Source organism: Scyliorhinus torazame, chromosome 4 (genome assembly GCF_047496885.1).
Source record: "Scyliorhinus torazame isolate Kashiwa2021f chromosome 4, sScyTor2.1, whole genome shotgun sequence".
Taxonomy (NCBI): Eukaryota; Metazoa; Chordata; class Chondrichthyes; order Carcharhiniformes; family Scyliorhinidae; genus Scyliorhinus; species Scyliorhinus torazame.
This window is the reverse complement of record NC_092710.1, coordinates 136451946-136478197: the sequence shown is the minus strand read 5'-3', so window position 1 is coordinate 136478197 and position 26252 is coordinate 136451946. Positions and strand designations below refer to the sequence as shown.

The following is a 26252-nucleotide window of genomic DNA, read 5'->3' as shown; positions in this document are numbered from 1 at the left end:
AGCAGGAGACAGCTTGAGATCCTGAGAGTTGGGGGTCAGTTGTGAGGCCTCTGAGACGGGCAGAGTACCAGGGAGGGTTTGAAAGGCCACGGTGCAAGTGTCCTTGGTTAAGGTGTGCCTTGCTAATCCACTGCTTCCTCTGCAGTGGGTCAGCACTTCTGGGGAGTGCCAACACTTGATAGGCCACTGATTGTCCATCCCCTTGATGATACCACTGGGGCATTAGTGGTTCCAGAGGGGTGGCCTGTGTGGGTTGTCACATCACCACAGGCTCTCTGAACATTTACAGGATACAGTGAGCAGTCAGCAGTGTGAGCAGCCAAAAGCCTATAAGTAACACCAATCGGGTGCGTTTAAATCCATATGCTGATCCCGAGGAGGAGGACACGCCGAGTCCACAGACGTGGCACAAAGTTGTTCCCTGCTACCCCCGCCGCCCCCCCCCCCCCCAACCCAGACAGCAAGCCCAATACTTTTTGAGAGTTCTTGAGTTTAATTCAACTTGCATTAATTTTCGCCCGTATGACATCCACCTAAGAGGAGCGGAGCATCGCAGAGGGGTGGAGCATTTAGTGTCCAACCTCCAATGAGATTTAAATCTATGCAAATGATGATTTTGCATGGATCCGTCTGCACAGGCGACGGAATCAGCGGCGGGCGCAAATTGTGATTTTTCTATTGTGCACTATTCTCCACCCAATCGTAAGTTCGCTGCTGGCCATAGGAAGGGGAGAATTCAGCCTGAGGTAATGTATGACTGGTAAAAGAAAGTTTGGAACTATGCATAAAATATTTGGAGCACACAGGTGAGTGGGACTGTCCTTGATATCAAGGCAGCATTTGACCGAGAGTGGCATTAAGGAACTCTAGTAAAAAGCAGAAGTTATTGGGAATCAGGGAAAACTCTGTTGTTTGGAGTCATACTTGGCACAAAGGAAAATGGTTGTAGTTGTTGGAGGCTTTTCATCACAGCTCCAGGACATCACTATAGGAGTTTTCCAGGGTAGTGTTCTAGGTCCAACCATGATCAGCTGCTCCATCAATGGCCAGCCCTCCAGTATAAGGTTAGAAGTGGCAATGTTCGCTAATGATTGCACCATATTCAGTTCCACTCGCAACGTCTCCGATTCTGAACCAGTCCAGGACCATGTTTAGCAAGACTTGGACAACATTCAGACTTGGCTGATAAATAGTACCCTCCCTTAGAGAGAATCTACCCACCTCCCTTTGACATTCAACAATATTACTGTTGCTGAATTCCCCACTAGCAACATCCTACGGATTGCCGTTGACCAGAAACCGAATTGACCTATCCATATAAATACACGGGCAAAATTCTCCGTTTGGGAAACTATGTTCTCCCTCTGGAGCTGAATTGCACCAGATTTGCACTCCCGAATCCCAATCCTTAACCAGGTCTTTGAGCTACAAACCTTTCATTCATTTCTCTTTGATATTGATTTTATGAGGCTGTGATTAACAACTTCATACACACAGCTGTCAGCTTTGCTCCACTCATCTTCCTTCACACTTGAGTAACTCTGAAATGCTCTAACGAATGTTTATAAACATCAACAAACATTGACAGGTCCTGGACCACTTCAAACAGAATTGAGTGCTTTCGAATCACCTCCCATCACGTAGGTGTGATTTTGAAATGGTCAGCTGGAAACTGACAGCACTTAACTCTGTTTAAATTGGTCCATTTGCATCCTCCCATTGACGTGGGCGTGAACCTCGGAAAGAGGTGGCGAACCCATTTTCTTCACGATACTGGATTCTCTACCTCTCTCGGAACTCTGTTACCGGCAACGCTAGGTAGAGAATTTCACCCACTGGCTACAAGAGCAGGTCAGAGACTGGGAATTTTGCAGTGAACAACCCACCTCCTGACTCCCCAAAGCACAAGCTAGGAGTTTCATGGCATACTCTTAATTTGCCTCAGTGAATGCATTTCCACCAGCACTCCAGAATCCAGAACAGAGCAGATTGCTTAATTAGTACCCCATCTACCATCTTATTCATTCACTCTCTCCACCGCTGACACACAGTGGCAACAGTGTGTGCCACAAACAATATGCACTGCAGCAACTTGTTAAGGCTCCTTCGACAGCATCTTTCAAACCATTTTGACCTCTGCCACCCAAAAGGACAAAAGAAAAAGATTCATGGGAACAACTTCCCGTCAAGCCACACACCATCCTGAGTTGGAGGTATATTGCTGTTCCTTCCTCGTCACTGAGTCAGAATTCTGAAACACCCTTCCTAATAACATTGTGGATCGATCCACACCAGATGAACTGCACTGATTCAAGAGGGCAGTTCACCACCCTTTCTTGAGACAATTAGGGATGGACAGCAAATGCTGGTCTTGCTTACATCATGTGAAAGAATAAAATAAAGAATAGGACCAATACTTCTAAACTATAAGGTGACCGCATACTTTTTGATGCACCTGGAATCTGAATATAAATGATAACCCAACTATTACTGAATATGAACAAATATAATAGAATTCCTGTAGTACAGAAGGAGGCCATTTGGCCCATCAGATCCGCACTGACCCACTGAAAGAGCAGTGCCTAGGACCACTCACCCGCCCTATCCCTGTAACCACACCTAACTATACATCCTTGGATAATAAGGAGCAATTTAGCATGGCACATCTTTGGACAGGGGGAGGAAACCATAGCACTCGGAGGAAACCCAGGCAGACACCCAAAGCTGGAATTGAAACTGGGTCCCTGGCGCTGTGAGGCTGCGTTAACGACTGTGCCGCCGTAAATATTTCACAGATATTTCCAGTCATGCTTCTCTTAACTGGTAAAGAAAAATGGCTGAATGTCCAAAGCTTTGTTATGATTGAAAATTATCAAAAGTGACTTCCGGTTGCGGTGATGCCGAGCTAGCCGCACGTTTTGGCGGCTCCAGCTCCGACGGACCTTCGGGCTCTTTTAAGAGCCCCAACGGGGAATTTTTCGACGACGCGACCCGGTGTGGGGTGTGTGGGAAGGGAGTCCCCCCCGAACGAAGAAGGAATAAACCGGCGGCGGCGGCTGCAGCCCGAGGAATCATCGAACAAAAGGTCAGAGGGAGAGAAATACAAGATGGCGGCGGAGAAAGCGCAGGCGACATGGGGGCCTGAGCAGGATGAAATTGTGAGACGGTGCGTGGAGCTGCTGAAGAGGGAGGTGCTGACCCCGATGCTACAGGCAATTGAGGGGCTCAAGGAGACATTAAAGACCCAGGAGACTGAGCTCCGCGTGGTGGAGCAGAAGGTGACAGATATTGAGGACGAGATCCTGGGCCTGGCGGTTAAGACTCAGACGCACGAGGCACTTCATAAAAAGTGTACTGAAAGGATCGAGGCCCTAGAAAACGGAGCGCGAAGGAAGAACGTTCGGATACTAGGTCTCCGTGAGGGTGTGGAAGGAGTGGACTGTGGAGCGTACGCAAGTAAGATGCTGAGCTCACTGATGGGTGCTGAGGCCCCTGCGGGCCCCATGGAGGTGGAGTGGGCAAACCGGATTCCGGCGAGAAGACCAAAAGCGGGAGAACCACCGAGGGCGATAATCGTGCGATTTTACCGCCTTAAGATCAGAGAAGAGGTCCTGAGATGGGCTAAAAAGGTGCGGAGTAGCAAATGGGAGAATGCGGTGGTACGGATATACCAGGATTGGAGTGCGGAGGTGGCGAGAAGGAGGGCGAGCTTCAACCGAGCCAAAGAGGTGTTGCATAAAAGGAAGGTGAAGTTTGGGATGCTGCAGCCGGCAAGACTATGGGTCACGTATCAGGAGAGACACTATTATTTCGAGACGGCGGAGGAAGCATGGTCCTTCATCAAAGAAGAGAAATTGGACCGGAACTGAGGGACTGATGCTGCAGGAAATGTTATTGTTATTGTTTTTGTTAATGTTACGGTGGAAGTTAATTGAGAAGTAAACAGGGAAGGGGGGAGACATTGGGGAAATGTGGGCACCGGTGAGGGGGGGGAAAGACGGGACATAGTCGGAGAATGGGGAAGGAGAGGGGGAGGGGAAAGAGAGCTGCGCCATAAGAGGCGGGTCAGGTAAAGGGATGTTCCCGCGCCAGAAATAATAAGGCGGGAAGACAGGCGCAAGGCGGATGGGAGTTCCCCCACACGGGGGGGGGTCGAGGAGTGAGCAGGAGCAGCCGGGGTCAGTTGAAGTCAGCTGACTTACGGAAGTGATATGGGGGGAGCAATCACGCTAGATAGGGATCTAGCGGGGGGGGGGGGACAACTGGGTTGCTGCTACGGAAATCCAAAAGGAAATGGCTAAAGAGAAAGTGGGTGGGCGGGGATGGTGTGCGACGCTGGAGGAGCGAGCGGGAGCGCGGAGGCGGGATATGGGACTGGCCTAGAGAAGGTAATGGCTAGTCGACACGGGAGGGGGGCAGGTAGCCCCCTAGTGCGGCTGATCACGTGGAACGTGAGAGGCCTGAATGGACCGATAAAAAGGGCCCGAGTGCTCGCGCATTTGAAAGGTCTAAGGGCAGACGTGGTTATGCTCCAAGAGACGCACCTAAAGGTGGCGGACCAAGTTAGGCTAAGGAAAGAATGGGTGGGACAGGTGTTCCACTCAGGACTGGACGCAAAGAACAGGGGTGGCCATCTTGGTGGGGAAACGGGTAGCATTTGAAGCAAAGAACATCTTAGCAGATAGCGGAGGTAGATATGTAATGGTGAGTAGTAGGCTGGAGGGAATGGAGGTCGTGTTGGTTAATGTGTATGCCCCAAATTGGGACGATGCGGGATTCATGCGACGGATGCTGGGGCGTATACCGGACCTGGAGACAGGAAACTTGATTTTAGGAGGGGACTTTAATACGGTGCTGGACCCGGGCTAGATAGATCCAGCTCAAGGACCAGAAGAAGGCCGGCAGCGACCAAGGTACTTAAGGGGTTTATGGACCAAATGGGGGGAGTGGATCCATGGTGATTTTTTAGACCTAGGGCTAGGGAGTTTGCCTTCTTCTCCCATGTCCATAAAGTGTACTCCCGGATAGATTTTTTTGTTTTGGGAAGGTCGTTGATCTCTAGGGTGGAAGAAGCGGAGTACTCAGCCATAGCGGTTTCGGATCATGCCCCACATTGGGTGGACCTGGAAGTAGGAGAGGACAGGGAGCAGAGAACACTCTGGCGAATAGATGTGGGACTGATGGCGGATGCGGGAGTGTGTGCAAGAGTGCGGGGGTGTATTGAGAGATACCTGGAGGTCAATGACGACGGCGAGGTCCCTGTGGGAGTGGTCTGGAAAGCATTAAAAGCGGTGGTCAGAGGAGAGCTGATCTCTATTGGGGCCCACAAAAGGAAAACAGAGGCCAAGGAAAGGGAAAGATTACTGGGGGAGATTTTAAGGGTGGACAGGGAAATTGCAGAGACCACGGAGGAGGAATTGTACAGGGAGAGGAGACGACTCCAGACGGAGTTTGACCTTCTGACCACCAGAAAGGCGGAGGTACTGTGGAGGAAGGCACTGGGGAGGAGGTATGAATATGGGGAAAAGGCTAGTCGCCTGTTGGCGCATCAATTGCGAAAGAGGGCAGCAGCGAGGGAGATAGGAGGAATTAGAGACGAAAGGGGAGACACGGTGCGAAGGGCAGGAAAGATAAATGAGGTGTTCAAGACCTTCTATGAGGAACTGTATAGGTCTCAACCCCCAGAGGGAGAGGAGGGGATGCGGCAGTTCCTGGACCAATTGAGGTTCCCGAAAGTGGAGGAGCAGGAGGTGGCAGGCCTGGGGGCGCCGATTGAGGTGGACGAGGTTATTAAGGGACTGGGAAGCATGCAAGCAGGGAAGGCCCCGGGGCCAGACGGGTTCCCGGTGGAATATTACAGAAAATATGTGGACTTGTTGGCCCCGTTGATGGCGAGGACGTTCAATGAGGCCAGGGAAGGGGGGACTCTACCCCCGACGATGTCGGAGGCGACGATATTGCTAATTTTGAAGAGGGACAAAGATCCGTTGCAGTGCGGGTCCTATAGACCTATTTCACTATTGAACGTGGACGCCAAATTGCTGGCAAAGGTACTGACATCGAGGATAGAGGACTGTGTTCCGGGGGTGGTGCACGAAGACCAGACAGGGTTCGTAAAAGGGAGACAACTGAATGTTAACGTGCGACGACTATTAGGGGTGATAATGATGCCCCCAGTGGAGGGGGAGGCAGAGATAGTGGCGGCAATGGACGCAGAGAAGGCATTTGATAGGGTGGAGTGGGAGTATTTATGGAAAGTGTTAAGGAGGTTTGGGTTTGGGAATGGGTTTATTAGCTGGGTTAGACTTCTTTATGGGGCTCCAACGGCAAGCGTAGTTACAGGTCGACATAGATCGGAGTATTTCCGATTATATAGGGGAACGAGACAGGGATGCCCGCTGTCTCCATTGTTGTTCGCGTTAGCAATTGAACCTCTGGCCATGGCGTTGAGAGACTCCAGGAAATGGAGAGGGGTGATTAGAGGGGGAGAAGAGCACCAAGTCTCGTTATACGCAGATGACCTATTGTTATACATGTCGGACCCAGCGGGGGGGATGATAGTGGTTATGCGAATTTTGAGGGGGTTCGGGGAATTCTCGGGTATAGGCTAAACATGGGGAAGAGTGAATTATTTGTGATACATCCAGGGGACCAGAGTAGAGAGATAGAAGGCTTACCGCTAAGGAAAGTGGAAAGAAACTTCCGATACCTGGGGATTCAGATCGCTAGGAGCTGGGGAACCTTGCACAGACTTAATCTGACACGGCTGGTAGAACAAATGGAGGAGGACTTCAAGAGGTGGGACATGCAGCCTCTATCGCTGGCGGGCAGGGTGCAAGCAATTAAGATGATGGTCCTCCCGAGGTTCTTATTTGTATTTCAATGTCTCCCTATACTAATCACCAAGACCTTTTTTAATAAAATAGATAGGAGCATCACGAGCTTCGTGTGGGCAGGGAAAGTTCCGAGAGTAAGGAGGGGGTTCCTTCAGCGTAGTAGGGACAGAGGAGGACTGGCACTACCGAACTTGGGTGATTACTATTGGGCCGCCAATGTGGCAATGATACGTAGATGGATGATGGAGGGTGAGGGAGCGGCGTGGAAAAGACTGGAGAGAAAGTCCTGTAAAGGGACGAGTTTAGAGGCGCTGGTGTCGGCGCCGCTACCGTTCTCACCTAAAAAGTTTACCTCGAACCCGGTGGTGGCGGCAACACTGAATATCTGGGGACAGTGGAGGCGACAGAGAGGAGTGCGGGGAGCCCTGGTGGGGTCCCCTATCAGGAACAACCATAGGTTCGCCCCAGGAAGAATGGATGGAGGATTTCAGAGCTGGTACCAGTTGGGAATTAGGAAGGTGGGAGATTTATTTATAGATGGGACTTTTGCGAGCTTGGGAGCATTGGAGGAAAAGTATAAGTTGCCCCGGGGAAATTTTTTGCGATATATGCAGGTGAGGGCGTTTACTAGACAACAGGTGAGGGAATTTCCATTGCTCCCGACACAGGGGATACAGGACAGGGTGCTTTCAGGGGTGTGGGTCGGAGAGGGCAAGGTGTCAGAGATTTATAGAGAGATGAGGGAAGAGGGGGAGGAGTCGGTGGGCGAACTAAAAAGAAAGTGGGAAGAAGAATTAGGGGAGGAGATAGAGGAGGGTATGTGGGCTGATGCCCTAAGCAGGGTAAATTCCTCTTCCTCATGCGCCAGGCTTAGCCTGATTCAATTTAAGGTGCTACATAGAGCACACATAACGAGGGCAAGATTGAGCAGGTTCTTTGGAGTGGAGGACAAATGTGGGAGGTGTGGCGGGAGCCCGGCAAACCACGCACATATGTTTTGGGCGTGCCCGGCACTGGAAGGGTATTGGAAGAGAGTGACGGGAGTGATTTCGCGGGTGGTGAAGGCCCGGGTCAAACTAGGCTGGGGGTTAGCTCTATTTGGAGTTGCGGAAGAGCCGGGAGTGCAGGAGGCGAAAGAGGCCGATGTCGTGGCCTTTGCGTCCCTAGTAGCCCGGCGCAGGATCCTACTCATGTGGAAGGAGGCAAAACCCCCCGGACTGGAGGCCTGGGTAAACGATATGGCGGGGTTCATTAAACTGGAGCAGATAAAGTTTGCCCTGAGAGGATCGGCTCAAGGGTTCACCAGGCGGTGGCAGCCATTTCTCGACTACCTAGGGGAACGTTAGAGGGAAGACAGATGACCAGCAGCAGCAACCCAGGGGGAGGGGGGGGGGGGGGTGGGGGTTAGTTTAGTTTAGGTCAATAGATAATGGGGTTTTGTTACTTGTGTATCATTAAAAATCTCTGTTTTGTTATTGTTTCGTTTGCTTTGTAAGAGGGAAAAATTGTTGTTTGGAAAACAATTTCAATAAAATATATTTAAAAAAAAAAAGAAAATGATCAAAAGTGATCTGATTATGAATGAACATGGTCAGGAGTGGCCCATCGCCCTCTTGCTACTCTCACTGTGGCCACGGCAACGTTCAGTGGGGCTTACAATTGATCACCAGAGTGGCCCACTGAGTCAGATCATAGGCCCAATTAAGATGAAAATCAGAACCAATGACATCCACCTATTCTAAGCATCTGAATGGATCTATGTTCTTCATCTAAATATTCTAATATTGTAGGATTCAGTGCCTGCAACACTGAAATTTCAGCCACATCCAGTAGTCTCAACGTAACAAGCAAGGTCTGACCCTCGATTACAGACCAGGCCTCCTCCTGAAGGGGAATGATGGGAACATGTACCAATGTGCCTGGAGCTAATTTGTAAATGTATGTTTTTATTCCCCTTGTTAATCTCATATTATGCTTAGTTAATCTGAAATAAATGTTTAAACAAACCTGATAGTAACTTATGAAATAAAGTCTTAAATGGGTCCAAAATATGTATTTTACTTTTTAGAAGGATTTGAATGGAGACACATTTACTGGGCCTAGTTGAACAATTTGGCCTCTTTGTCGAATCATAAGTATTATAATCCTTTTGTTAATATGATTTTGCTCATTTGGTCTTAAAACTTGCTTTGCTGTAGTTTTTTCTTTCCCGTGGATGACCCCTTAATTTTGGAACTATATGAGACATGCTTTTCATTAAATGAGCAAAGATGTGTAATTTGGTGAGTTAGCATTAGATCAATCATTTGGGGCAAAAATAAAGTAACCTTTCAGTTATTCACACATGATTGATTGCCATTGTCAATTTGAAAGCCAGTGGTAAGATTAACTTATCGGGTCAGCATTTTAGCTTGACTGGTTGTTAGTATTTTGCTGAAAATGAAAGTGGCAAAGGAGCTGTAAATTTTAGTCTGTGGTCTTGAAAATTATAAAGAGTAAAATAAATCAATAAATTCTACGTCATTGAACACAGATGACTCATCTTTTACTCTTAACTCTTAATTCTTCAGGGGCTTCTTTGCACAGTCACTAAAAATAGTGCGACTAATAACCTGTCATACCATTTCTATGACTAACAGACAATTCAGTTTCAGCATTGATATATGCTTTGTATTGAATGTATTGATTTTAGGTGAATAATCCTGCTTTCCCAGTTGTGCCTACTTAATTTTGGGAAAGTTACGAAAAAAACTAAATGCTTAAATGAAATTAAAACAGTTAGGGGTTTTGTGAACAGCTTCGTTGCAGGTTTATGTTTCCAAAGTTCGCACATGCTCCAGTGAATATTATGCAATAAAATTCATAAATGACTACGGGATAAATTTGAGAAACAATCTTGATTATTATTTTGACACTGAATAAGTGTATTTTAATCTGCATTTTAATCATGAGGCACCAGAAAATTAACGTGTTCAATACCCTCATTGCCTTAACATTTGTTATCACTTTCCAATTAATCCTGTTGGTGGTTTAGCCCTTCAATTTCTACCTGTCTTTTTCTGCTTTCAACCTGTAGCTTTTCCAAAAGCTAATATTTAGTGAGTTTGAAGTGTGAGTTTTCAACTCTGCACCTCAATCCTTAGTAGTCTGAAACCTTTGAAAGCTCATTCAACCTTCCTCTATTTCAAACATCTTCCACATACAATGAGCAAAGGTTTTTTTAAAATGTATTTGCGGGATGTGGGCATCGCTGGTTAGGCCAGTATTTATTGCCCATCCCTAGTTGCTCTTCACCAGGTGGTAGTGAGTTGCCTTCTTGAACCACTGCAGTCCCTGAGGTATACCCACAGTGCTTTTAGGGAGAGAGTTCCAGGATTTTGACCCACCAACAGTGAAGGAACGGTGTTATGTTTCCAAGTCATGGTGATGAATGACTTGGTGGGGCACCTGTAGGTGCTGGGGTTCCCAGGTACCTGCTGCTCTTGTCATTGGTGGCTGTGGGTTTGGAAGCTGCTGCCTAAGGAACCTTGGTGAGTCATTACAGTGCAGCTAGTAGATGGTACACACGGCTGCCGCTGATCGTCGGTGGTGGAGGGATTGAATGTTTCTGGAAGGGGGAGCAATCAAGCAGGCTGATTTGTCCTGGATGGTGTTGAGCTTCTTGAGTGTTGTTGGAGCTGCACTCATTCAGCCAAGTGGAGAGTATTCCATTACACTCCTGACTTGTGCCTTTTAGATGATGGATAGGCTTTGGGGGATCAGGAGGTGAGTTACTCGCCATAGGATTCCTAGGCTTTGACCTGCTCTGGTAGCCACAGTATTAATATGGCTCGTCCAGTTCAGTTTCTGATCAATGGTAACCACCAGGATGTTGATTGTGGAGAATTCAGCAATGAAGATGCCATTGAACATCAAGGGGCGAAGGTTAGATCTCCTCTTGTAGGAGATGGTCATTGCCTGGCACTTGTGTGGCACGAATGCAACTTGCCACTTGTCAGCCCAAGCTTCTTGGATATAGTCTTCAATCTTTTGGGGTACAATAACTGAGGAGCAGATATCCCTTTTAATTATTCCCGCATTCACTTTAATTATGTCTCCTTTTCCCTTATCCTCCAGATTCATTACCCTACTCTGGCTGCATTTTAGTTCCTCTTTCCCCAGCTCCAACACACAAATCTGTAACTTTATGGGTGGGATTTTTGGTGGCGGAAGCAGTCTGCCAGCAGGATTTACTGACCCCGCTGTTGTCAAAGGGATTTTCCAGTGACTGTACCCATCGTTTCCGGGAAACCCGTGCGCCGGCATGGGACCGGAATTTCGCACCAGCGTGAACAGCCGGTAGACCGCGCCCTTTGTCTCCATTGTGTGAGAGCAGAGTCTTTTATTTTATGTTTGTCAATATGCTAGAACTTTAAGCTTGACAGACATCAATTAGCATCACTTTATTTGTCTTGGACCTAAATCCTTGTATTGTTTGAAGCCAAAGTTTTATTTTGTTTTACTGTTGGTGTCATTTAGTTCATGCTAATGCCTCGTTTCAAAGGTTTTTGATCCTGGGGGTTTCCTTATAGTCTTTAAATTTCAGTGCATTCTCATTAACCCGTAGAAGGACTCACAAAGACCACAAATCTAGCTGAGATGGATCTCCATTGCTTGTTTCTTCTCTCAGCTTGTCGGGAACCAAAAGCTTCCAGTTTAGAACATAAAACATAGAAAATACAGCACAGAACAGGCCCTTCGGCCCACGATGTTGTGCCGAACTTTTGTCCTAGATTAAGAACAAATTAATCTACACCCCATCATTCTCCCGTAATTCATGTACCTATCCAATAACCGCTTGAAGGTCCCTAATGTTTCCAACTTAACTACTTCCACAGGCAGTGCATTCCATGCCCCCACTACTCTCTGGGGTAAAGAACCTACCTCTGATATCCCACCTATATCTTCCACCATTCACCTTAAATTTATGTCCCCTTGTAATGGTTTGGTTTGTTCTACCCGGGGGAAAAGTCTCTGACCGTCTACTCTATCTATTCCCCTGATCATCTTAGAAACCTCTATCAAGTCTCCCCTCATCCTTCTCTGTTCGAATGAGAAAAGGCCTAGCACCCTCAACCTTTCCTCGTAAGACCTACTCTCCATTCCAGGTAACATCCTGGTAAATCTCCTTTGCACCTTTTCCAAAGCTTCCACATCCTTCCTAAAATGAGGCGACCAGAACTGCACACAGTACTCCAAATGTGGCCGTGACAAGGTTTTGTACGGCTGTATCATCACCTCATGGCTCTTAAATTCAATCCCTCTGCTAATGAACGCTAGCACAGCATAGGCCTTCTTCACAGCTCTATCTACTTGAGTGGCAACTTTCAAAGATCTATGAACATAGACACCAAGATCTCTCTGCTCCTCCACATTGCCAAGAACCCTACCGTTAACTCCATCTGCCACTTCTCAGCCCAGCTCTGCATCCTATCTATGTCTCTTTGCAGCCGGCAACAGCCCTCTTCACTATCCACAACTCCACCAATCTTCGTATAGTCTGCAAATTTACTGACCCACCCTTCAACTCCCTCATCCAAGTCATTAATGAAAATCACAAACAGCAGAGGACCCAGAACTGATTCCTGTGGTACGCCACTGGTAACTGGGCTCCATGCTGAATATTTGCCATCCACCACCACTCTCTGACTTCTATCGGTTAGCCAGTTCGTTACCCAACTGGCCAAATTTCCCATTATCCCGTGCCTCCTTACTTTCTGCATAAGCCTACCACGGGGAACCTTATCAAATGCCTTACTAAAATCCATGTACACTACATCCACTGCTTTACCTTCATCCATGTGCTTGGTCACCTCCTCAAAGAATTCAATAAGACTTGTGAGGCAAGACCTTCCCTCACTGGAGGGAGTGCAGAGGAGATTCACTAGGTTGATCCCAGAGTTAAGGGGATTAGATTATGACGAGAGGTTGAGTAGACTGGGACTGTACTCATTGGAGTCTAGAAGGATGCGGGGGGATCTTATTGAGACATATAAAATTATGAAGGGAATAGATAGGATAGATGCGGGCAAGATGTTTCCACTGGTCGGGGAAAGCAGAACCAGGGGGCATAGCCTCAAAATAAGGGGAGGTAGATTTAGGACGGAGTGCAGGAGGATCTTCTTCACCCAAAGGGTTGTGAATCTCTGGAATTCCTTGCCCAGTGAAACAGTTGAGGCTCCTTCTTTAAACGTTTTTAAGAAAAAGATGGATACCTTTCTAAAGGATAAAGGGATTCGGGGATATGGTGCACGGGCCGGAGAGTGGAGCTGAGTCCACAAAGATCAGCCATGATCTCATTAAATGGCGGAGCAGGCTCGAGGGACCAGATGGCCTACTCCTGTTCCTAGTTCTTATGTTCTCACATATCCGTGCTGACTATCCCCAATCAAGCAGTGTCTTTCCAGATGCTCAGAAATCCTACCCCTCAGTACCCTTTCCATTACTTTGCCTACCACCGAAGTAAGACTAACTGGCCTGGAAATCCCAGGGTTATCCCTATTCCCTTTTTTTAACAGGGGCACGACATTCACCACTCTCCAATCCCCTGGTTCCACCAACGGCTCTGCAATTTCATCTCTTGCTTCCCATAGAATCCTTGGATATATCCCATCAGGCCCGGGCGACTTGTCTATCCTCAAGTTTTTCAAAGTGCCCAACACATCTTCCTTCCTAACAAGTATCTCCTTGAGCTTACTAGTCTGTTTCACACTGTCCTCTCCAACAATATGGCCCCTCGCATTCGTAAATACTGAAGAAAAGTACTCGTTCAAGACCTCTCCTATCTCTTCAGACTCAGTCTCCCGCTACTGTCCTTGATCGGACCTACCCTCGCTCTAGTCATTCTCATATTTCTCGCATATGTGTAAAAGGCCTTGGGGTTTTCCTTAATCCTACCCGCCAAAGATTTTTCATGTCCTCTCTTAGCTCTCCAAATCCCTTTCTTCAGTTCCCTCCTGGCTATTTTGTATCCCTCCAGCGCCCTGTCTGAACCTTGTTTCCTCAGCCTTACATAAGTCTCCTTCTTCCTCTTAACAAGGCATTCAACCTCTCTTGTCAACCATGGTTCACTCACTCGACCATCTCTTTTCCTACCTACGTCATTGGTACCAATGTGCATCACGTCTTCTGGCTGCTCCCCCTCCCCCTTAAGGATCCTGAATATACGATCCGAGACGTCATGGACCCTGGCACCCTGGAGGCAACAAACCATCCCGAGAGTCTCACCCGTGCCCACAGAACCGCCTTTCTGTACCTCTAACTATTGAGTCCCCTCCAACTATTGTTCTCTTAATCTCCCCCCTTCTCTTCTGAGCCTCAGAGCTGGACCTCGTGCCAGAGACCCGGTCACTGCAGCCTACCCCTGCTAGGTAATCCCCCCCAACAGTATCCAAAGCGGTATACTTATTGTTGAGAGGAACGACCACAGGGGATCCCTGCACTGACTGCTTCCTCCTCTTCCCACCTCTAACTGTTACCCAGCTACCTTTGTTCTCAGGTGTAACTATGTCCCTGTAGCTTCTATCTATCACCCCCTCAGCTTCCCAAATGATCCTCAGTTCATCCAGCTCCAGTTCCCTAACACGGTCTGTGAGGAGCTGGAGATGGCTGCACTTCCCGCAGGTGAAGTCAGCAAGGACACCGGTGGTCTCCCTTACCTCAAACATTCTGCAGGAGGAACATTCCACTGCCCTAGCTGCCATCACCTCTACTTAGTCTCCCAGTAAAAAAGAAAGAAAAAAAAAAGTAAATAGCTTACCTGCTCACAGCACTTGAGTCTTTTTTTTTAGGTTAGAGGAGGAGGGAGGGTGGGAGACACTACATGTGTAGTGTCTCGGGTTTCTTCACCGTTCAAATTTATTGGGTAATACAAACCTTCCCAGGTCTCCCCACGGCCGACTTACGGTTTCCCGCTGCTCTGAGAAAAAAAAAGCTCCGAAAAAGTAAGTTTAAAAATCAAAAACTCAGCTTACCTTCCAGCTCTCTCCTCCAAAAATCGCTCCCCTCTCTGCCCGCTCCACTGGAAGAATGATTTTTTTTGCCAGATCTTCGAAGAACTGAGTAAAAGTCAGAAGTTGCGCTTTTATTGAAGGCATTAATATCCTCTTAGAAAGGTGATCATTGTCATTGGCGGTTCATCTTTGCTGCAGAGGTTCCCCAGAGAAGTGTTCTCAGCTCAACCATCTTCATTAGCTGCATCATGAAGTCAAAAGTGGAGCCCTTTGCTGATGTTTCCACAGTCCTTAGCTTCATGAACAACTCTTCTAATCTAGAATTACCCCATACCACCTAAATCAAAGCTTGAGCTGACAAATCAGCTGGTAGCACTCTCACCATGAGTCTGATGATGATTGTCTCGAACAAGGAAAAGTCCAACTGCACCAAAGACATCGAAGCAGAATTAGACCACTCGGCCTATCATGTCTGCTCCGCCATTCAATTATGGCTGATATTTTTCTCATCCCCATTCTCCTGCTTTCTCCCCATAACCCCTGATCCCCTTATTAATCAAGAACCTATCTATCTCTGTCTTAAATACACTCAGTGATTTGGTCTCCACAGCCTTCTGCGGCAAAGAGTTCCACAGATTCACCACTCTGGCTGAAGAAATTCCTCCTCCTCTCAGTTTTAAAGGATCATCCCTTTAGTCTGAGATGATGTCCTTTGGTCTAGTTTTTCCTACAAGTGGAAACATCCTCTCCACGTCCACTCTATCCAGGCCTCGCAGTATCCTGTAAGTTTCAATAAGATCCCCCCCTCATCCTTCTAAACTCCAATGAGTACAGACCCAGAGTCCTCAACCATTCCTCTTACGACAAGCTGTTCATTCCAGGGATCAGTCTTGTGAACCTCCTCTGGACCCTTTCCAAGGCCAACACATCTTTCCTTAGATACGGGGCTCAAAACTGCACACAATACTCCAAATGGGGTCTGACCAGAGTACATCCCTGGTCTTGTACTCGAGCCCTCCTGACATGAATGCCAACATTGCATTTGCCTTCCTAACTGCTGACTGAACCTGCACGTTAACCTTAAGTGAATCGTGAACAAGGACTCCCAAATCCCTTTGTGCTTCTGATTTCTTAAGCATTTCCACAATCCATCGCGAGTCCCCAATCATCTATACTTTTGATCATCAGAAGCTTAACTTGAGGAGGGGACCTTTTGTCTTGGTAACCCACAACTGTCCAGATTCCATGCTTCAGCAATCAAGTACTTAGAATTGGAATATTGGATTATGAGCTGGAGTAATGCTTAATAAACTGTATGCCCGATAAGTAACAGCAAAGAGATGATACAGCGGGTCTAAATGTGAGGAACTGTTTAGAAGAAGGGACTGATTTTGGTGAAGTGTAAGTTGAGAGGATTTTGTGTAAACTAAAATCTGAAAATATGGGAAAGTCTCATGCCTAACCAGCCAGCATCTATGGAAATAATAGTTTTCATTTTGGATGTGAATCTTTATCAGAACAGGTGAACTGCATTTTAAAAGAAGCACAATAAGTGGAAGAGAATGTCTCACTCACTGCAAACACTTCATCCTGTTGTAGAATCACATTTGAGATACTGAAGGAAGTGATGAAATGTCTCACTTGGCCCAGGTGTTGTGGGTGTAGACCAACAGAGTAAGAGCTGTGGAAATGTGCTGCTGTACTCATGACGTGTATATATGTTCCAGTTCAAAGTACAATAAAGAAGCCGAGTATTTGTTGTCTGTTGTTTGTATTCCTGTGACTCCGCTAAGTCAAACACGAAAGGAGCAAATAATATAAAACTCCCTGCCTGTTAAACTGTGGACAACATTTGGCAATCAACACCCCTCCCATCTGTCCCAAATTCTCCCCCCCCCCCCCCCCCCCCCCCAACCTAACAAGACCTACTCCAGAGGTCTTCACTGGTGACCTCCTGGGCACGCCCAGCTGGTGTCTGCAGCTTCTCTGCCTGGTGAATGACGCCCAATTCCAGTGCACAGAAATAATTTTGCGGCCAGTGTCTGAATCGCTGAGAAGGTATTGAAGAAGGAGCCTGGGAACAGGTGAAAAGCAGGTCAACGCTGAGTGCTGCACTGATAGATAGCTCACAGCATGTAACCAACTTTGCAGTAGCAGTAAGGAAAGCTAACTGGACTGTGTTTAAGCTTGTGAATCAGATTACATTATTTAGGCTTAGAAATTAATATCCATAAAATGAATATAAATAGTTGTGCTTAATTTTTGTTGCACATTTTTATTACATATTAAAATAACTTTATCATTGACAGAATTATCAATGGTGCAGTTGTAACTATCCTGATAAATCAATAGGTACCCTCAGTTTTCATGACTAATCCCATTTTTTGTTTTGGTAAATTATCAAGAAGCAGCAGCATAATTCCTTGGTGATATGTAATGCAAAGTTGGATTGCAGTTCCACCAATTAAATCCCTTTTAACTGTTGTTATAGGTATCTGACTTGGTAATAATCCTGAATCAGAAGCGTGCAGTTGATGCTTTTGCAAAAGGGGGAAATCTCACACTAGGTGGAAATTTTACTGTCGCAATTGGACCCATTGGCAGGTGAGCTGTTACTTGTTTTGTTGGTATCTGATGAATGGTTTAATATTCTTTGATCACAAAATGTTTTTGTCACCGAAATGTTAACTGGGTGACAAATCCCCAGGACCTGAAGGTTTCCATCTGAGGGTGTTAAAGGAAGTAGGGGAGCACATTGTAGATGTCCTAACTATAATCTTCCAGAGTTCCCGAGATTCAGCAGTAGTCCCTGTGGATTGGAATATTGCACATGTGGAGTGCCACTCTTTAAGAAGGATGAAAAGGGGAAAGCAGGAAATTACAGACCAGTTAGTCTCACATCTGTGGTGGGGAAATTGCTGGAGTCTGGAATCAGGAATGGGGTAACTGAAAAACTTGCAACATTTCGGTCACCAGGGGTAGCCAGCATGGATTTGTGAAGGGACGGCCATGTCTGACTAATCTTATTTAATTTTTTGAAAAGGTTACTAAGGTAGTGGACAGGGGAATGTCTCTGGATGTTATTTACATGGACTTCCAGAAGGCATTTGATAAAGTCCCACATAAGTGACTGTTAACTAAGGTGGAAGCCCATGGAGTTGAGGGAAATTATTGACATGGTTAGGAATTGTTTGAGTGGCAGGCAACAGAGAATGGGATAATGGGTAATTACTCTAATTGGCAGGAAATGACTATGGTGCGCCACAGGGATCTGTGTTGAGGCCTCAATCATTAATCATTAATGACTTGGATGATGGCACAGAAATTCATGTATCCAAATTTGCTAATGATGCAAAGTTAGGTGGCTTTGTCAATGGCCTAGATGATAGCATACAATTGCAAGGATATATTAACAGTCTTGGGCTAATGGGCAAAATTGTGGCAGATGGAATTCAATGTAAACAAGTGTGAGGTTATTCATTTGGGACCAAAAAAGGATAGAGCAGAGTACTTTCTAACTGGAAAGAGGTTAGGTACAATGGATGTCCAAAGAGACTTGGAGGTTCAGGTTCCCTTACAATGCCACGAACAAGTGCAGGAAATAATCAGAAAATCTACTGGAATGCTAGCCTTTATATCTTTAGGGATATAAACACACAGGGGTTATACTGCAGCTACATAAAACCCTGGTTAGACCCGTTGAACGTACTGTGAGCAGTTCTGGGCACCACACCTTAAGAAGGATATCTTAGCCTTGCAGGGAGTGCAACATAGGTTTACGAAAATGACTACAGGGGTTAAGTTATGAAAAGAGAATACACAGATTAGGCCTGTTTTCACTAGAATTTAGGCAGTTAAGGGATGATCCGATCAAAGTATTCAAGATATTAGTAAGGAAAGACAGGGTATATAAAGATAAACTCTTTCCACTGGCTGGAGATTCTAAAACAAGGGGGCATAATCTAAAAATTAGAGCTAGACCATTCAGGAGAGATGTTAGGAAGAGCTTTTTCACTCAAAAAAGTAGTAGAGGTTTGGAGCTCTCTCCCACAAACAGCAATTGAAGCTCAAACAATTGTTAATTTTAAATCTGAGAGATTTATGTTCATCAAAGATATTAAGGGATATGGGCCATAGGCAGGTATATGGAGTTACACCACAGATCAGCCATGATCTTATTAAATGGCGGGACAGCCTCGAGGGATTGTTTGGCCCACTCCTGTTCCTATATTCCTATATGCTTTTGACATGATTGACCACATTATTCTCTTTCAATGCCTCCCTATTGTCATCAGGTGGGCAGAACTACATTCACCTGATTTAATTCTTATTATTCCATCTGCAACCAAAGAATCATCTGACCTGGCTTCCCTTCCTTGTCTTGCACTGTTACCTCTGGTATCTTCCAAGGTCCCCTCCTATTTCTCAATTATATGCTGTTCCTTGGCAACATCATCCAAAATTACGACATCACATTCCAAATACATGCTGACAATACCCATCTCTGCCTCACTACCAATTATCCCAACACCTCCAGTGTCTCTAAATGGTCAGATTGCTTTGACATAAAAGTCAAATGCTGTGAAGGCTGGAAATCTGAAAAACCCCCAGATAAAGTTAGTAAAACTTAGCCAATCTGGCAACATGTGGAGAGAGAAGCAGAGTTAGTGAGCGCGATCTACCTAAATGGGAACAGAGTCCCAAAGCACATGATTAGCCGACTATTTCCTGACACTCGGGCTGCCCACAAATACCATGCTATCGAACGGCCATTCGGGCCGAGGGCCTCAGCAGGGAACGCTGAACTGAGGAACTCTGCTCGCTGGAACTGATCTCTCAACCCCTCGACACAATACCCCAAACCCCCCAAGCCCCAACTCCCCTATAAGGGTGTCGTCCTTCCCTCCCAGCATGAACAAGGCACGCCCGAGGTCTCCAAGGTGAGAGCTTTAGATCCCACGACTTGGTTAGATCTTGGGAATGCATATTAGAGTGAGACTAGCTACCTCACTCTAATATGCAGATTTGCCAGAAAGTGTTCCCTCTACAATGGGTAGGACTCACATTGCAACAGTTTGCAAGATCACATCTACTTTCCACGCCGCACTGCTTTTTGGGTGCAAAGCAATGTTTATGTTGATCTTTCATCAGAACTGGAAGAAGTTAGAGTTATATCAGGTTTTAAGCAAGTATAGAGGGAGGGCAGGGAGATCAGGGTAGGGGTGGGGGGGGGGAAGTGTGGTGGTGGTGGTGTTGGGGGGGGGGGGGCGGGGGGGCAGTGGTGGAGTCCAGTCCTGCGGTAATGGATTAGAGTCCTTGCTGGAAACAGAGTAGGAGGAAGTATAGCCAAGGTAAGTGTGCGAGTTGATGTGTACTTTCCTTTATTCTCACCTTCCACATCACCAACCTCCATATTCAATGGATCATCTTCTGCTATTTTTGTCACCTTATGCAAAATGCTACCACCAATCACACCTTCCCCTTTATTCCCTTCCCCTTACAGCATTCCATATGCCAATTCCCTTCAATATACTGGTTTACTCCTCATTGCTATTCCCTTCCCATCCCACCGCACCTTCCCATTTAGATGATTCAACACCTGTCCTTGTGCTTCCTCCCTTCTCACCGTCCAACACCCGAAAACACACCTTTCAGGTGATACTGAGATTAACTTGTTTAAATTTAATTTGCTGTACTCACTGTTCACATTATGGTCTCCCCTTTGTTGGGAATAATAAGCACAGGTTGGCTGACCACTTTGTAGAATACACCCGGTCAGTCTCAAGCTTGACCCCAAACTTCTGTTCACCTGTCATTTACTTATTTACCCACTCTCACTTTAGATTATCTGTCCTCAGTGCCTACAATGTCCCAATTAATTCAATGTAAGCTAGAAGACTAGCACCTCACGTTTTGATTAGGTACTTTACAGCTTTCCACACTCAACAAGGGGTTCAACAAATTTCGTTCATAGCCTCTCACCGTAATTTTTTCACATGGTGACACTTTGAGATGATTCTTCTATGTTCATTTACAACTCTTGCAAACACACCTTTTGTTTCTTTGCTTGTCTCATGATGATCTCTTTTACCTTGCACTATCATTTGTGTTATTATTTAATCTCTCCTGTCTTCCAATCTTCTCTTTGTTCTTTCCCAACACCCCTACTTTCTTAGCCTCTACACATATTTAAAACAAATGCTTTTCAAATTCTGCTGCAAGGTCACGAACCTGAAATGTTAGCTTGCCTTCTCCCTCCCCAGATGTTCCCTCACCTTCATTTCAGGAGTATTATCTCTCAATGTTGTTTATGTTTGCTAAGAATTATGAAATATTTATTTAAATGTTAGCCATTGCTTATATAACACCATGCCTTTTAATCTAATTTTCCAATCTACTTTAGCAGCTCACCCCTTATATCTATGTAATCAACCTTACTTTATGTTTCTGTTTAAGATGCTAGTTTCAGACTTTGTCCCTCTTGAATGCTGTTTGAAATTCCGCATATTATGATCACTCTTCCCCTGAGAATGTCTTACTATAAAATTACTAATTAACCATGTCTCATTATACAAGAATGTACCGAGAATAGCCTGTTCCATGGTTGGTTCCATGACATTTTGCTCTCAGAAGCTCTCTCGAACCATTCCATGAACTCATCCTCCTTACTTTACTTTTGCCAATTTCATTTCCCTAGTCTATATGAAGATTAAAGTCCCCCCACAATTATTGCATCATCTTTCTTCTTGAATAATAATAAACAGGATATCTATTTCTTGGAGCCTGAATACTACTCCCACCAGTGTTTTCTGCCCATTGTCATTTCTTATCTCCACCCAGGATTCTACTTTCTGATCTTCTGAGCCAAAGTACATCCTCACTGCTGTCCTTAGGTCACCTTTAATTATCAAACCTACAGTCCCCTCGATGCACCCTTCCACCCACTCCCAGCTTTCCATTTTGTTTGTCAATTTGAAATGTCAAATACCCTAGAGGATTCAATTATTTGGTCATCATGCAACCATATCTCTATAATGGCTATTTTGTCAAACCTATTGAACTACATTTATGCCATAATTCATCTAATTTATAATTGTTATGAATTATTTGTGCATTTAGATGAAGTGACTTTAATTTTAACCTTTTACCATTTTCCCCTAATTTGATACTGATACACTATTACCATTAAATACACTGCCCCATCCTAATACACTCTACATAACTTTACTCAAAATGCTACACAGCTCTCCGGCCCTGATGTTTCTCTTTCGATTTATAGCTCACCTATATGACCACCGTCCAATAAAAGTAGTAACAAAGTAACAACTTTATACTTAACTGTTCAAAACAGTTCTTAAATAAAAGGGGAAAAGTTTTAACACTACCTACACCTGCCATTATATATTCCAATTAAGCAAACTAATAGAGTTTCAAAGATCACTTATAAATAAAGTTAGCAATCAGGTTTACTTGCTTTCTATGAAGAATCCTTGAAAACCTTTCCAGAGCCAACTGAAGAGCTGTCTTATCTGACACTTCTGTGCAATTTAAAATCCTACAGCAGAATGCAAAATTAGAGACAGGCCTGGCTCCACCCATTAATTACATCATAAGGAATTCTTCGGTCTCCTCCTTCTACGATTCCTCCCCCCAAGGTGTCCCATGACCTGCTTAGCAAGGACTGAACACAATTCCTCAAATTGTCTACACCCCAGAGATCCTCCAAAATAAAAACAATGTTCCATTAGCCATCCCTCTTTAAACAATGGTTACCTCGTCTTTATGATCCTTAATCACAGATTTAGCAAACATACTGCCTGTATGTATTTGAACCCAGGGTTTTTAATAATATTACTGCAGCAAATATAATATGTGGCAATGTCCTACATTTATCACAACCCTCATACCTGCCTGACTTGCAGTCACATCTTCCTGCCCATGACCACTGACCAATTTGAAATTGCTACATAACCTGGCAGGTGTGATTGCCTCTTGGATCAGTTCTGAGATAACTCTCCCATGTTAAGAATTTGTTTTATTGCTCATTTTTCATCAGCTAGTCAATCACAGCTTGGATTTCCTGTAGAATTGAAAGGTACTTGGAAAAGTTAAACTTTGATTCTATTAGTTTCAAAAATGGAAGGAGAATGAAAAGATAAAGCTTCAGAGTTTTGAAATTATGGGTTTTCTTGTTAGTGCCTGAGCATTAATTAGGTGCAGCACAAAAGGAAAATCCAGTGGGTAAGGTCACACACCTGTTTCAGACCCCACTCCATTTTCTACACTCCACCCAGGTAAAGTTTAATGCCCAAGTTGTGAAGATTTGTATCTTAACTTAGATAGCTGGAGACATTCTGCTTTAAGCATCCTTGTATTTCACTCGGTAAATATTTAAGTTTAACTTTGTAGTTCTAGTTTGATTCCTATCCTCAGCTGATTTTTGTGGAGACATTTTCACAGTTTAGGTACCGTGTTGAATTCAGTGAGGCATACATGGAAGGCCTGCATTCAGTAAAAACCCTGACTATGTTTAACTTTCATGGACCAAAGATCAAATAATGACATTGCTTCTTGAGTGTATGGGAAATGTTTTCATTACATTGTCTGCTGCAACACTGGTTTCAGCGCTGTCTTGTGATTTTTCACCTTTTCTTTTGACTAAAGCTAATTGTATACCATCTTAGATCACTATAACAGCTTTGGCATAGCAACACATACAAAATCACTTCATGGTGGCTACAGTTAGGAGTAAGTTCAGTGGAATGAACAAAAACATTGTCAAAGAGAGGTTTCCAAGAGACTTTTGAAAGAGAAGAGAGAGAGAATACAAAATGAAGGTGGTTAGGTACCGTCACTGAGGTGAAATGTAGGTGATGCAAAGAATTCCAGATGCTGGAGAAGAAGGAAATATGTTGACAGATGGAGTTGGAGAAAGTTTCAGAACCAGGGAAGAGCAAGGCTGTGGAGGTACTTGAAGATGCAAAGAAGAATTTTACGTTTTATGGAGTTTAACAATCAAATGGAATTTCTCGAGTCCAGTGATAACATGGGAGCAAAGCTTGTGAGATGTGCTGTTGGTGGCATTTTGCACAATCTGCAGCTTCACAAAGAATTAATGGAGCTTTGGACAAGCTGTAGTATGTGAAGAGCAAAAACCAAGACCATGGTGAGGAGATCGTTTCAGGAATTGAGCAAGTCAGTGGTGATGGAAGCTTGTCTTGGGTGGAAGAGAGTTTTGTTTTGTACATTTACTGCATATGGGTGTCGCTAGCTAGGTCAGCATTTATTGCCGATTCCTATTTGCCCGAGAAGGTGGTGGTGAGTTGCCTTCTTGAACCACTGCGCCCACGTCGTGGAGGGAGGGAGTTCCAAGATTTTGACCCAGCGACAATGAGGAACGGTGCTTTATTTCCAAGTCAGAATGGTGAGTGACTTGGAGGAGAAATTCTAAGTGGTGGTTGTGGAGGCCTGGCAATGGTGAGTGAAGGCTCTTTGTGTGAACAAACAGAGTTTATTGATACCAAAAAACAGTGGTATGTAGACCACCGGCCTCGCTGCCATGGAGCAACATAGAGCTGCTTTCCCAGCCTTTACATCTTTACTACATGGCTCTCCGGTGTATTCTTCCTTGGAGGAGATCCCGTTCTCTGGGGTGATCACCAGCTCTGGGTCCCCATTGGTGCCCAGAACCATGTGACTCTCCTCTGCTGTGCTGTCTTAAAGAGACAGTCACCTCAATCCACTACATCCATTTCCCTTTAACATTTTTAATGCAACCTTCAAAATTAATCTACTCAACCCAAATTCTACATGAACATTAGATACACAAGTTAGACATTTATAAATTCATGTAGCGATTGTTCAATGGTGAGATATTGAGGCTTGCATTTAACAAGATTTGTATCAGCAGGCTTCAAATGTAATCTTGTATGGGACTCTTCCATTCAGGCTTTCTGCTTTCCGAATTATGTCCTAGACTGCGCTGACCAAGGAATTTACTTTGTAAATCACTCTACAGTCCTCCTTTGGTCCTTTTATCTGTCAAGTACCTTACTCTACAATACATGCGGTACCGTCATCACAAAATACAACACAGTCTTATGTCTTGACAGCTCAATCAAGAACTCGGTTTGTCACTTGTGAAGTCGTTGGCCATGGTACCCTGTTTCTGGTACATGGGTTGTATGATAAAGTCCCTTCTCATTCTAGCGTTTCCATTCGCACCTTTCCCATATAACCATCTTAGCTCTTATGCATATCTATTAGTGGTCACGACCTAATGGCCGCGCTGTGCCCGAGTCTGGACTCGAAGAGGCTGGTAAATCTAGCCTCGTTAGCGATGAGGTGAGATCTGGATCCCGCCCATTGTGGTCAGGACCCAGATTTGCATATTCAAGTTAGCAGTTAGTCTCCTTTGAATATGGGACCTAACCGTCTCACGTTGGATACCCTGAGCAGGTGCCAATTAGCACAGATTCCCACAAACATGGACCAGGCGTACTGGCACTTAGTTGGGTTGGGGGCTGGGGGGGTTCTGGTGGCCACAGTGCCAGGGTGCCCAGGTGGCACTGCCAGGCTGGCAGGGGCACTGCCAGAGTTTCAGTAAGGCAGTGCCAAGGTTCCCTTGTGGCATTATGCCCGTGCTGGGAATCGGGCCCAGGGTGCCCTTCCTTAATGAGGTGGGGTACAGGACGCTCGATGACCCCCTGAAGGCCGCAGTGGGGGATCTAGAGATCAAATGGCACCCCGATCTCTTCCTGCACTGGTCAGTGAAGCTTGTCAGCAGGAAATGGGACCAAGTGCGGCATCGGCGGGGCTGCCAATGTCGGGAAACACTCGGTAAAACATGCTCTACACGGGACACTGTTTCATCTCCATTAAACGGCACCCAGTGTGACAATTTCAGCAATCTTGTTCTGGCATGTCATCTAGTTTCTTCAGTCTACTGCACCAACTAATCTTCTGCTTGGGCATGAAAAAGTCTTTCTGCCATTCATCTGCTTCCTCATCTACGCCAAATTTTTTCTTACTCTGACTCCAGCAGTTGTAGTTTTTTCTGAGCCTGTTCCAACTCCACCTCCCGCAGTTGGTTTACCTGTTTCTTTAACATCTCCTTTTCCTCCTTTTAATAATCATCTGAAGTACCTTAGGATGAACCGGCAACTTCATGTGGCCCCTCAGTTTTCATAGACTTCCTACAGTGCAGGAGGAAGCCATTCGGCCCATCGAGTCTGCACCGACCCTCTAAAAAAGCGCCCTACCTAGGCCCAATCCCCCACCCTAGCCCCATAACCCCATCTAGGAGCAATATCCAATCGATCTTGCATGTTAAGAGAGTTCTCTGCAGTAACTGCAGTCTTCAACCTGTTTCCAAATTTGTTTCAGCTGAACTTTATCTCTGAACCGTTGCCTTCCCAAACTCTCA

At 45.5% G+C, this 26252-nt stretch overlaps 1 protein-coding gene across 4 annotated transcripts in view; it reads left to right on the top strand.

The window, feature by feature from the left end:
* The window catches only part of sh3yl1 (SH3 and SYLF domain containing 1), a 239990-nt gene that overhangs the window by 99029 nt on the left and 114709 nt on the right, over positions 1–26252 (top strand). For all 4 annotated transcript variants that reach the window (XM_072498654.1, XM_072498653.1, XM_072498656.1 and 1 more), the window contains one exon: positions 17319–17431. In XM_072498654.1, coding sequence (XP_072354755.1) covers positions 17319–17431 — 113 coding nt within the window. The remainder of the gene's footprint in view (positions 1–17318; positions 17432–26252) is intronic.